The sequence below is a fragment of the Crotalus tigris genome, unplaced genomic scaffold (assembly GCF_016545835.1).
Source record: "Crotalus tigris isolate CLP2741 ecotype Arizona unplaced genomic scaffold, ASM1654583v1 scf7180000020074.1721668, whole genome shotgun sequence".
Taxonomy (NCBI): domain Eukaryota; kingdom Metazoa; phylum Chordata; class Lepidosauria; order Squamata; family Viperidae; genus Crotalus; species Crotalus tigris.
Window position 1 is genome coordinate 795055 of NW_024097846.1, and position 10940 is coordinate 805994.

General features: G+C 39.1%; 1 protein-coding gene across 3 annotated transcripts in view; it reads right to left on the reverse strand.

Annotated features, from left to right (window-relative positions):
- NOSTRIN (nitric oxide synthase trafficking) overlaps positions 1 to 8553 on the reverse strand; it is a 35103-nt gene extending 26550 nt beyond the window's left edge. Inside the window, exons 1-2 of one of the 3 annotated variants that reach the window (XM_039365452.1) lie at positions 8416 to 8553; positions 5770 to 5855 (exon numbers count right to left, since the gene is read on the reverse strand). In XM_039365452.1, the coding sequence (XP_039221386.1) occupies positions 5770 to 5855; positions 8416 to 8442 (113 nt within the window). In that variant the 5' untranslated portion in view covers positions 8443 to 8553. Of the gene's footprint in view, positions 1 to 3984; positions 4241 to 4850; positions 4952 to 5769; positions 5856 to 8415 lie in introns of those variants that run through there. The other 2 variants (XM_039365453.1, XM_039365455.1) reach the window with 2 other exon arrangements.
- Positions 8554 to 10940: the final 2387 nt, after the last annotated feature.

Genomic DNA, 10940 nt, shown 5'->3' on the forward strand with positions numbered 1-10940 from the left:
TAAAGTCAGGCGGAATCTGAAGGTCCCACACGAAGCATAAAGCAATTCTTTTATTTTCCCAATCCCAACTCCCCCTGATCAGTCCCCCGGCAGCCAATATGATGCTGAGAAAATATTTTGTTTCACTGTTCAGGGGGGTAGCATGTCAGGTCCACCATCATTCTCTGGTGTCCTGCCATTGTGCTGAGAGGGGATGGGGGATGGCATGCTTGGGATTTTTGCTTTGGCTGTTCACTTGGGAATTGGGGGGTGGAACTGTCTTCGGAGGTCTGACACCATAGCTGGATAGTGGGAAAAGCAAGAGGCTCCAAAGGGACTTTCTCTAGTTTCTTAGGCTGTAAAATTAGACAGCAGGAGATTTGTACTTTCAGACTTGTAAGATTGATGACACAGCCTTCCCAGACTAATTCTACCTCATTGTAAAGCTACATTAATAGAACCTTACAAGTTTGAAAATACAACTCCCGCCATCTCTTTCACGGCCCAAGAAACTAGGGCTGTCTCATCCAGTATAGCTGCAGACTATGCATCTCTAGTTGATCGTTCCCTGTGAAGCTTCTCTTCATCCATCACTCAAGATCTTTTTCACATACTGTTACATCTGCAGTATCTGCTATTGTTCATTCTTTGATTAAAAAAGAATGATAGGGTTTTTGGGGGGGAGCTTGTTGTTTGTCTTTACAAAATGGACAGGACAGTGCTCTCTCGCTCTCTCTTATCTCAAGTAACAACTAGGAATCTGGGATTATGGCTCATCACTGTAGGTTGACAAATGTCCTTCCTTGCCATTGCAGCTGTTTTCAATCACGTTTATGGCACTAAATTAGAATTAACACTTCCCTTTCCTAAAGGGTTTCTCAACTAGAATTCATGCATCCTTTAAAAAAATTGAAAGGAAAGAATTTGAATTTTTTAAAAAAAAAAAACACCAATAAAATGGAAAGAAACATAACACAGAGAGAAATTATGCTTTACCTGTAGTGGCCAATTCATTCTCTCTGCAACTGGGAAATAGAATAACAGAGTTGGAAGGGACCTTGTAGGTCATCCAGTCCAACTGTCTGCCCAAACAGGAGACCCTACACCATTTCTGATAGATGGCAATCCAGTCTCTTCTTGAAAGCTTCCAGTGATGAAACTCTCACAACTTCTGAAGGCAGTCTGTTCTATTGGTTGATCCTTCTCACTATCAGAAAATTTCTCTTTATTTCTAGGTTGAATCTCTCCTTGATCAGTTTCCATCTGTTATTCCTTGTCTGGCTTTCAGGTGATTTGGAAAACAGGTTGACCCCTCCCCCGTGACAGCTGCTGGAGGCAGGGTGGGCAGTTCGTTTAGCTGTACCCAGTGCTGGTTTTATCCCTATGCATGCACAGACATTGCCCCTCCCTCCCTCCAAAACAACAACAACAACAATGAAGCAAAATATTTAACTAGTTCCAACAGGTCATTTGGAAGGGGTTTGATTGTTGCTAAGTTTTTAAGAACATAAATACTGCAAAAATTGTTTATATTCTCAATCGATAAATATTCATTTCCAGACAGCATGAATCCATCACCGATGGATAAATAATTATTTATTTAGCTGGACTTGGAAGGATGTTAATGGGATTTTGCACCTTGTTTCAAAGAGTAATTTTTCTTTCGCAGACACCTCTTTAGGGACAGAGGATGGATTTTAACTTTTTCAGAACAACCAATTTTAAAAAAAAAAACTCTCTTCCTTTTCCAACACATGCTGCTCCTTGTACTGTATTTGTCAGAAGCTTCCTGTTATTCTGGAAATTTCATCCATCCCCGCTGCTCTATAATTCATGTCACTCAGCAGCTCATATTAAAGTCAGCACCACTCTCCTAAGAATTCTCATTTGCGCTGTCATGAATCAGTTATGCCCTGTTTGCCCTCAGCACTCATGTAATTTACATGAGAAAACCAGTTCCTGTCTCTCAGCCACTCTTACTGGCTTTGACCGGAACATAATTTATCAAACAGGTTCCTTGAATGAGGAGAGGACTATAAGAAAACGTCTAGGGCAAATAACTGGCAGACAGTTAAAACAGTTATTACAGCCACAGGTGATATAACTGTATCCTTTGAAGGCACTGATCACACATCAGACATAGATGTACATATGTAGAGCAGTTTCTCTTGAGTATCCTTGATTTGATAAGGTACAATTGAATATCTAAAGCAGCCTCAGTTGAAATACTCTGAGGTTTGAATAATATTGGGTCCATAGGTATCTATTCTTTACTACAGGCAAGTGAAAAAAACACCAGCACACTTTTCAGGAAAGAGACACACAACTCAGGGGTGCACAAGCTTTGCAGGCAGACAAAGCTTGCTGACCTTGATAGCTCTTGTTTCAAAAGATAAGGTGGCAAGTGGTGACACAGAGCCTGAGAGCTGGTAGGGGAGAAATTACCTGCTTAGCTTGCTGAGATTAAGAATTTTGAGATTAATTTAAATGGCAACTTTGAAACAATCCCCAGTTGAAATCAGAATAGCATCAAATAAATACTTGGGGAGAACCCCGCGTTCTAAGATGTAATCTAGAATCCAAATCTTTTTTGATGAACTGTGTGGGAAGTCACCCCCCCCCCCAAAGAAGGAAATATTAAAAAGGCAGAATATTATATTTCCTCAAAGGATCTTAAAAAGGCAGAAAAGCATGCCCAGTTTTTCTTAATAGCCCCAAGTCTCCCTCCCCCAAACAGAAACCAGCTGTAGAAATGCAGATATCTTATCTTGTCAAAAAGATTGGAGCCAGGAAGCTGGGATTAGAAAGATAAAGATCCCTAGAATCAACAATCCCTCACACCAAAAATCCAAAAGTCATCAGCCACAGCTCCAGGGAAGCAGGATATGACCTTTGGGACATAATAGGATTAACCTACCACCATCAGAATACCAGAAAGACACACTCAGACCCAAGTCAAAATTCATACCAGAGGAACAATTCCAAACAAAAGCTCAAGAAGGTATAAAAAGCCACCACTCCCTACTACATGTGGTCAGCTTTCCCAGAGCAATCTTTCTGTCTGGCTCTCCTCTTTAATAAACTACAACCTTCTTTCTAAAGCAGTCTCCATTTTGATTATTCCCAGCTTGGACTGGACCCTGATGAAGATTTTTCTTTCCATAACTGGTAGAACAGCTACTTCTCACATCACTCCATTAAATTGCATATCTGAAGTGGATTCATTTTTGACTTCAGGTTTTGTGTGAACACAGCTCTTGTGCATACATTTATCGCTTACTGTGTTATGTATGAACACAGGAATTGTGGTTTATTCAATAAACCTTGATTAAAACCTGCCATGACTTCTTGCAACATGTGAATCCAACTAGTTACTGAGTCAAATGCACGCTTGATTCAGAATCAGGCTGTTAAGAACAGTTCAGCTCCTAAAAAGTTGTGTATTAAATTTTCTCAGTATTATGAAAATAATTCTGATGCTCCAGCATCTATGAAAGGAAGAGCAGTGATTTTTGTTCAACTTCATTCCCCCCTCCCTTTAACTGCACAGATGGTGAAATGTTTCATTCTATTTATAAAAGCATCATTTTCATAAAGACATCTCATACAAAAGAAATGCTAAGGTTTAAGATGCAAGACAAATCTTCAGTGGAGTGGCAATTGCTTTTTGAAAGGTACAGCTAACGAAAGCCACAGTGCTCAAAATATTTGACAAGAAAATGAATTGGGTTTTCAGGATGAAATAAGCTGCAGCTAAAAGTCTTTCTTCTCTCTTCAGTGATAAGTACATCTTAGTAAATTTTACGGAACTTTTGTTATGGATATATACAAATCAATGATAACTGCTACAAAAAGTATCTTCTAAGCTAGAGGTACGACTGATATGAAGAAAGTAGAATGGTAGGTTTCAATTAAATGTCATCCATTTTAAATTAAATGGAACAGTTTAAAATTATTCCCTGCTGAAGTCAGTAAAGCATAAAAATTATAGCCAGAATTCCTTACATTGTAAGATGTTATTCAGAATGAGGGTGTGACTATTCTTATATAACTCCCATCATCAAAAGGAAATCTTGTAGGATGAACCAAGTTGAAGAGCTGATTCAATGGTTCCCATGCCAATCAAGACTGCAAAAAGGTGGCCCTCGATTTATTGTTAGATTGTCGCTTCTAATGTCTTCATTCTGTCTCCATGATTGGCTGAACCTGCTTGGGACTGTCATCCAACACAATTTGAAGACTGTAGGTTTCCTATCTAGGCCTTAAAGTGAACATTAGAAAAAGAATATTCTAGATAGCCTTTTTGAGTAATTAAGTGCAAGACAGCAGATACATTTTGACATCACTTTTTTTTTTACAGTAAATAACAGGGTTCAAATTAAATTGCTTTGTTTAACTGGGTCTTACGATTTGGGCATTCTATATTGGAGATGGCTGATGGGATAGAGTGAAGATCTCCAACCTCATGTCCTCTTGGATTTTAGTCTTTATTTAATCTTTCACAATTTTAATTGTTTTCTATGATCTTTTAAAACTTTTTTTATCGTTCTATAAGCCGCCCAGGGTTGCTACAACAGTGAGATGGGCAGCATGTAAATTTAACAAATAATATATAAAATGTATCAAGTAACTAATCTGCAGCAAAGTGACAAGGGGAGCACATCAAATAATACTAGAGGTGATCAAAATAAATACACCAATAGGGGAATTAAGCTGTCATCCAGAACATGCTTTCCCCTTATTAGAAGAGCTATATTGGCTTTCAATTAATATCTGAAATGAATTCAAAGGTCTCCTGTTTAAGATCTTTAAAGCCTGGTAGAGTTTGGAAATGGGGTAACTTACAGACAATCCTCTTCCATATGAGTTACCTGTTCCTTATAATCATCCACAAGATGCATTGGTGCAGTACTTCACTCCGTTTTCATGTAGCAGAGCTTATTGATTTATTTTTTGTCACTATTTCAAAATAGATAGATGATAAATAGATGATATATTTTAATTTGTATCAACAATGTTGTGCAGAGCTTGGCTAGAATTTGCTTCAACGGTCTCTTGGGATTCATTGATGTAACATTCACAGGTCCTTAAAGGGGAATTGTGCCTCGGCTCAGATGTGTTTTGTGTAACACCAATAAAATGAAAGCACCTTGCTCATTCCAGTTTAAAATGCAAGTCGGGTTGATTTGAACTTTCTTGACTCTTTGTGGAAATGATTTTAGCATCCTCTTTGTCTTCTCTTCCTCTGGCATTTGAGTTCAAATGTTTTAATTCCCATTTTAAATTAATCATTCCTTTTATTGCTATTTCTGCAAATTCAGTTAGGGCTAATTTTTACTATCAGAACAAGCCAGCTTCTTAAACAAATTGACTTGTTTTAACAAACCCTGGCTCCCTAAGCGAGAGTTCGTTGGATTTAGATGAAATGGCAGTCTTGTAGCCAATCACAAATAGAAATATAAAAAAAAAACTTCAGTATTTTCCCTATAAGATGTGGCTATGCAAGTTTGGGTAACAGCATACGAGAGCACACTATGATCAAGCCAGACAAACATTATTGGAAAAGAAATAAAATACAATATTATTCTAAAACTTGACTTTTCCCTCCATGGTATTAGCTGTCCTGGTAACCACTGGGTGAATAAATTAAACATTCATTGCAACCAATTCATAGTCTCATCTTAAAGCCTGCTCCGTGTGACACCAACTCTCTCTTCCGTCCCAATTTTGAAAACAAAAACAAATTCAGCAGCAGAATTTGTTGCATTCTCTCAGGCTGTTCATACATACCTCTGTTGAAGGATAGATAAGAGTTGTTTGCAGTAATTATCTCCATTTTTAGAATACCCTTTCAGCTCTTGGTATGCCTGATCATGCTGAAACACAGCACAGGGATTGAGTCACTTAGAGGGTTTAACATTTCGCAATATTTCAAGCCTACGCTAGGGTGACCTGCTATGTTGTTCTGGCACAAAGCATTTGGAATTGTCTATACCTGCATGGGGTGTGTTATTGTGTGCTTGTGTGTGTGGGGGGGAGAGGAATGAGTGAGTGGCAATGATTCTTCCCAGCAGGAAACATTGGGAATAAAGGAATATTAAAAGAATAATTCATTTCTTAAACAGATGAACCAGTGAGAATATATCAATGCCAAGATTTGTGAGTGTGCATGCACAATAATTTCAGCTACTAAGGTGCAACAATTTTCAGCATCTGACATCTCCACCCAAGAAACTGAATACCTGACCTACTCACAAAGAGACGTATTTACAATATCACCACACCTTTTTTTAGCATCCACACAAGTGTACATGCCTGCTCAGTTGCCTCTCTCTTTCGAAAATACCAATTTTTGTGTTCCTAATGTATGAATGGTGTTAATTTTTGAAAGCATTACAGTATTAATACAACTGAAAAGCACAAAGCAGCAGAACCTAAACCAGTTTGTACCCACATGTAGTGGATCCAAGTAGGGAAAGAGAAAAATCCTGCTAACTCTATCCAAAAATTATTGTAGATTTTTTGTGAAATATTTATAACTCCCAAAGGACAAAATAGCAATAGTATTTAGACTTATATACCACTTCACAGTGCTTTACAGCCCTCTCTAAGTGATTTACAGAGTCAGCATATTTCCCTCAACAAGAGTTACATATGATTTGGCTTCCTGCCTTGATAACTGGTTGAAATTAAGATTCCAGCAAGGATCAGAATATATAGTCTTTGAACTGGAAAAATTTAGGCACTTCTGATGTAGGACAAAGGTGGGCAAAAACTTTTATTGGCAGAGGGATATAAGAGCCTTATACATTTTGGACCCACTTTGAAAGGGGGGAAGGAAGCTACTATTTTTGCAACAGATTTGTTTAACTAGGGAGGAATAATATGTATTTTTGTTCTTGTTTTAATTCACATTTTTTCAATGTTTTTGTTTAGTTTTTTCTCTGTTTAATTTTTTTCTTTTGAATTTTGTATTTTAATCTTTTCAATAAAAAAATAAAATAAAAGTTAAAAAAAAGGAAACCTTTGGATGGTATGTCAGGGCTGCAATTCGGAAATGGGACAAACCCAGAGAAAAAATGTATTTGGTTAATTGAACTTCCTAAACTTCACATTAGATTACGTAAACATTATTAATCAGTTTGTTCCAGTGTACTGGATAACTTCCCCACCAGCTGGTTATTTTGGTTGCAGGTTTTGGAGGAAGTCTGCCAGCTTCTCCCACAGATTTCCCACCTACTAGCTCAGTGATTCTCAACCTTTCTAATGCCATGACCCCATATACAGTTCCCCATGTTGTGGTGACCCTCAAGTGGGTGTGGCCACCAATAAGAGGGAGTAGGACAGCTAGGGAAAAGGGAAAAAAATGGCGGACAGCATGGTTTGGTGACCCCCGTGAAATGGTCATTCAACCCCAAATGGGGTCCCGACCCACAGGTTGAGAACCACTGTACTAGCTTAAGCCATGTGGGGAAAAAAAGGAACTGTTCTAGGAGAGGGGAGGCTGAACTGGGAAAACAGGTTACGTTTGGGCAGAAGGAGAATTCTGGCAAAGGTGTGTTTTTAACACAATCATTGTGGACGCTATTGTGTGGCATTACCCATATCATAGGAGCATGTTGGCTCGCATAGTTAGGACGCTAGGTTGGAGATTAGCAAGCCTGCATTTGAGACTTGAGTGCTGCCCTGGGCAGGGTGAGCTCTAATCTTTCACTCCAGTTTCTGCGGGGGGGGGGACGTGAAAGGAGCTCCCAACTGGGTATCCCCCCTCCCCGGCAACAGTGATGTCACTGGCTAATCCTTTCAACCTGGAAGTGCCTCACTGCTTCTGACACAAGTGCAAAAAACCCCCCCCACACTCCAAAAAATCAACCTAAAACCGGTCATCCTTTCAAAACTTCAAGAATTCCCATCAGCCTCATAGATGAGCCTCAAGCTAATAAACAAAGCGTTCCTGAGGATCCTATGCTGCTTGTACTCTTTCCCGTTGGGTATCTTCTCCTGCACTTTTTTTTTTTAAAAAATCTTTCATACCCAACCTCTTCATTTCTCCAGGAGGCCTCCAGGATGGCCCCCACTCTGAGAAAATCAAGATGCCGGAGGTGAGCAGTAACATGCCTCAGCTTTTGAGTAAGCACAAAAGGAACTGAGATGCTTGTTGTCAGCTTAAGGAGTGAGTAAGCTGGAGACAGAACTTCTGGAAGAGTGAAAATATAAAGAGGGAAGGGTACTTAGGGCATCTATAGTACAGCTCAACCCAGTGGCCAGCTGCTCAGTCCAGAAGCCAGCTTCCACGTAAGAGCCCTCGACAAGTCGTGTAAGAACAAGGAATTCTTCCTTTTGAAACTGTCCCCTTTCCAAGCAGACATGCAGTCTTCTGGTCAAAGCGAAAGGCAGAAGGAGAGAATTACACAGAAAGGCCCGTGTTCTACTCACCATGCAGCCAGCAAGTGGGTTCTTCATTCTGAACTGCCTGTTTATTGCTGTAGCATTTCCAGTTTGGTCTAAGACTAAGGCTGGGTGTTTCACGGCAAGAAATTAGGTCAGATGAGCAAAGCAAATACAAAGTAATTAAGGGACTAGCCCAATGGGTGATTGTTATCCAGTGTACTTCCTGATAGACAAGGAAAAATCAAAAGGCTACAAGCAGTTAGAAATTCTGAGCATTTTATTTTTAATCAGCCTGCAAACAGAACACCACTGTAGAATGAAAAGTGATCCCACTAGGGTAAAGTGGGCAAAGGGCTGGGTTAAAACTGACAGTCGTCTCTCATAATTCAGATCCTCAGTCATAAAACTCAGTAGGTGACTCTGGATCAGTTATGTGTCTGAGACCTTTACCACTTCACTGATGGTAAACTTGGAAGCATCCATACTGGATTGCACACAAGAAAGCTAGAAAATCAATGTAGCAAACATTTCTGTCCAGGTTTTCCCAAGAATCTGCAACATAACTGAATTATATTGAGTAACTGTCCCTGATAGATGATAGATTACAACTTCCACAACTTCTCCAAAGTACTGCAGACCCTCCCTTGATGTAATTCCATAGGCACATTAAAATTGTTTTAATTCAGTAACATTTTCTACTCTTGGTGTTTTTCCAAAGAAAATTTTCAGAAGTAAATGCAAGACTCATGCAAATATAGAGCTTTCTTTTTGGTGTCCTGCTTCTTAGTTTCTCCATGGACCCAAGGTAGCTGCCAAAGATATTCAACTCCACTCCCAACTCTTGAGATATTTAAAAGCATATAAGGACATTATTCAGTCTGGATTTATGAAAAGGGCCATGGGAAGCATCCCAAAAAGGGAAGGATCAGAGGTCAATGTCTGTGACAAATGAAGATGGCAAAGAAGCTGTCGATAAATGTTGGATAATTGTATTACCCCATGGGCCATTCTTGATGTCCACAAGGAAATGTGTCTTATTCCTTAAGCTGAAGACAGGCATTTCTGCTATCCCTCCCAATCTTCTCTCAATACACTTTCCAAGCACATTGAACAATTTAAGGTGTGCCCATCTTTCTTTGCCCAAGACAAGAGCAAACATAGGCAAGGCACACCTAGGCTTATGCAACCTATTTTCATTCAAGGTGTAGTAGGCTCAGATTGAAGATATCATAATACTGACAAAACCTGTTAGGTAGCTAGCTAAAAAAGAAGACTAGACTGTTTATCTTAAGGACTGTCTATTTCAATTTCTGCCCATCCTGTATGATCAGGCAGATCAGGTGTAATCTAATATCATCAGTCAGGACCAGAAAGTACATCTTTCTCGCAAGGCACTTGTCTCTAAACAGCATCCTTTCTGACATCCACATGGTCCACATCCTGAAGGTGCTTAAAAGGTCTTCAAAAACCTGGCTGTTTCCCCAGGCCTTGAATTGAGGTGAGTGGCAAGTCCATCATTGAATTTTTAAAGCTGCTTTCAATGTTTCTCTTCTGAACAGATATCATTCTCATTCTTGTTTTTTGTTCTTACTGTTTTGAATGTTACAGTGTTCAGAATCTTTATGGAGTTGGGTGGACTTCTAAATTTGACAAACAATAAACAAGACATATTGGCTCAAGAACAATAATTTAACACTGTATGAACCAGGACAAGTTTCGGTTATTTTATATGGTTTAGAAAAAACATAGTGTGATATGTAAATCCAGCCAGTCATACATGCATCCTGAAACAATATCCATTCTGTAGAATATTGAGAAAAAACATGATTTGATGCTTGCAGAAGCGTAACAGATACCTGAATCCAAACAGGCTAAACTACTATTCCCAGGCAGTCCAATTTGTACTAAACATATTCAGCAGCTGTTGAATATTAAACCAAAAACAAAAATGGAGGAAGGGTGAAGAACATTGTTTGTATCTCTCGGGGAGGTATGGCTCCCTAGTGCTCCAAGCAGAAAATCTGCTCAGGTTGGTGGTATAATATATTTTACTGCAGATCCATCTTGTACATTCTAGCTAAGAGTTTAGTCCTCTTTTAGAGTTTCACCTGAATACATAGGGATTCAGGTGAGTGGAGATTGTTCCCCAGCCCCTGAAAGTGAGATGTAACCCCATTGGCCTGGAAACAAATACCTCTCTTAATACCATTTAGGACAGAACTATGGTCTCAGGAAAATAAATGTGTTGAGAAATTACATATATCAAAGAAAGAACACCTCTAGGTGCTCTGGCCTATCTTATTATATTTGAAATTATTAAACAAAGAAGCAACAACAAAAATCCATTCTTATCTTTATTTTCATAAATGTCTGTGGGCTTTCTTAGAAGATAAAAAAGAGTGGTGGTGATGCCTCATTTGGAAGGGATTGAAGGGAAGTATATTCTTGAAGGGCCTCCTGAGTGCCTGACACAGTGATGGACTTAAGTTACATGAGGACAACCTCCACCTGAAGGTTAGCAAATACTTTGTAGTAAGACAGATTGTTGGATAGTCCAACCAATTACCAAA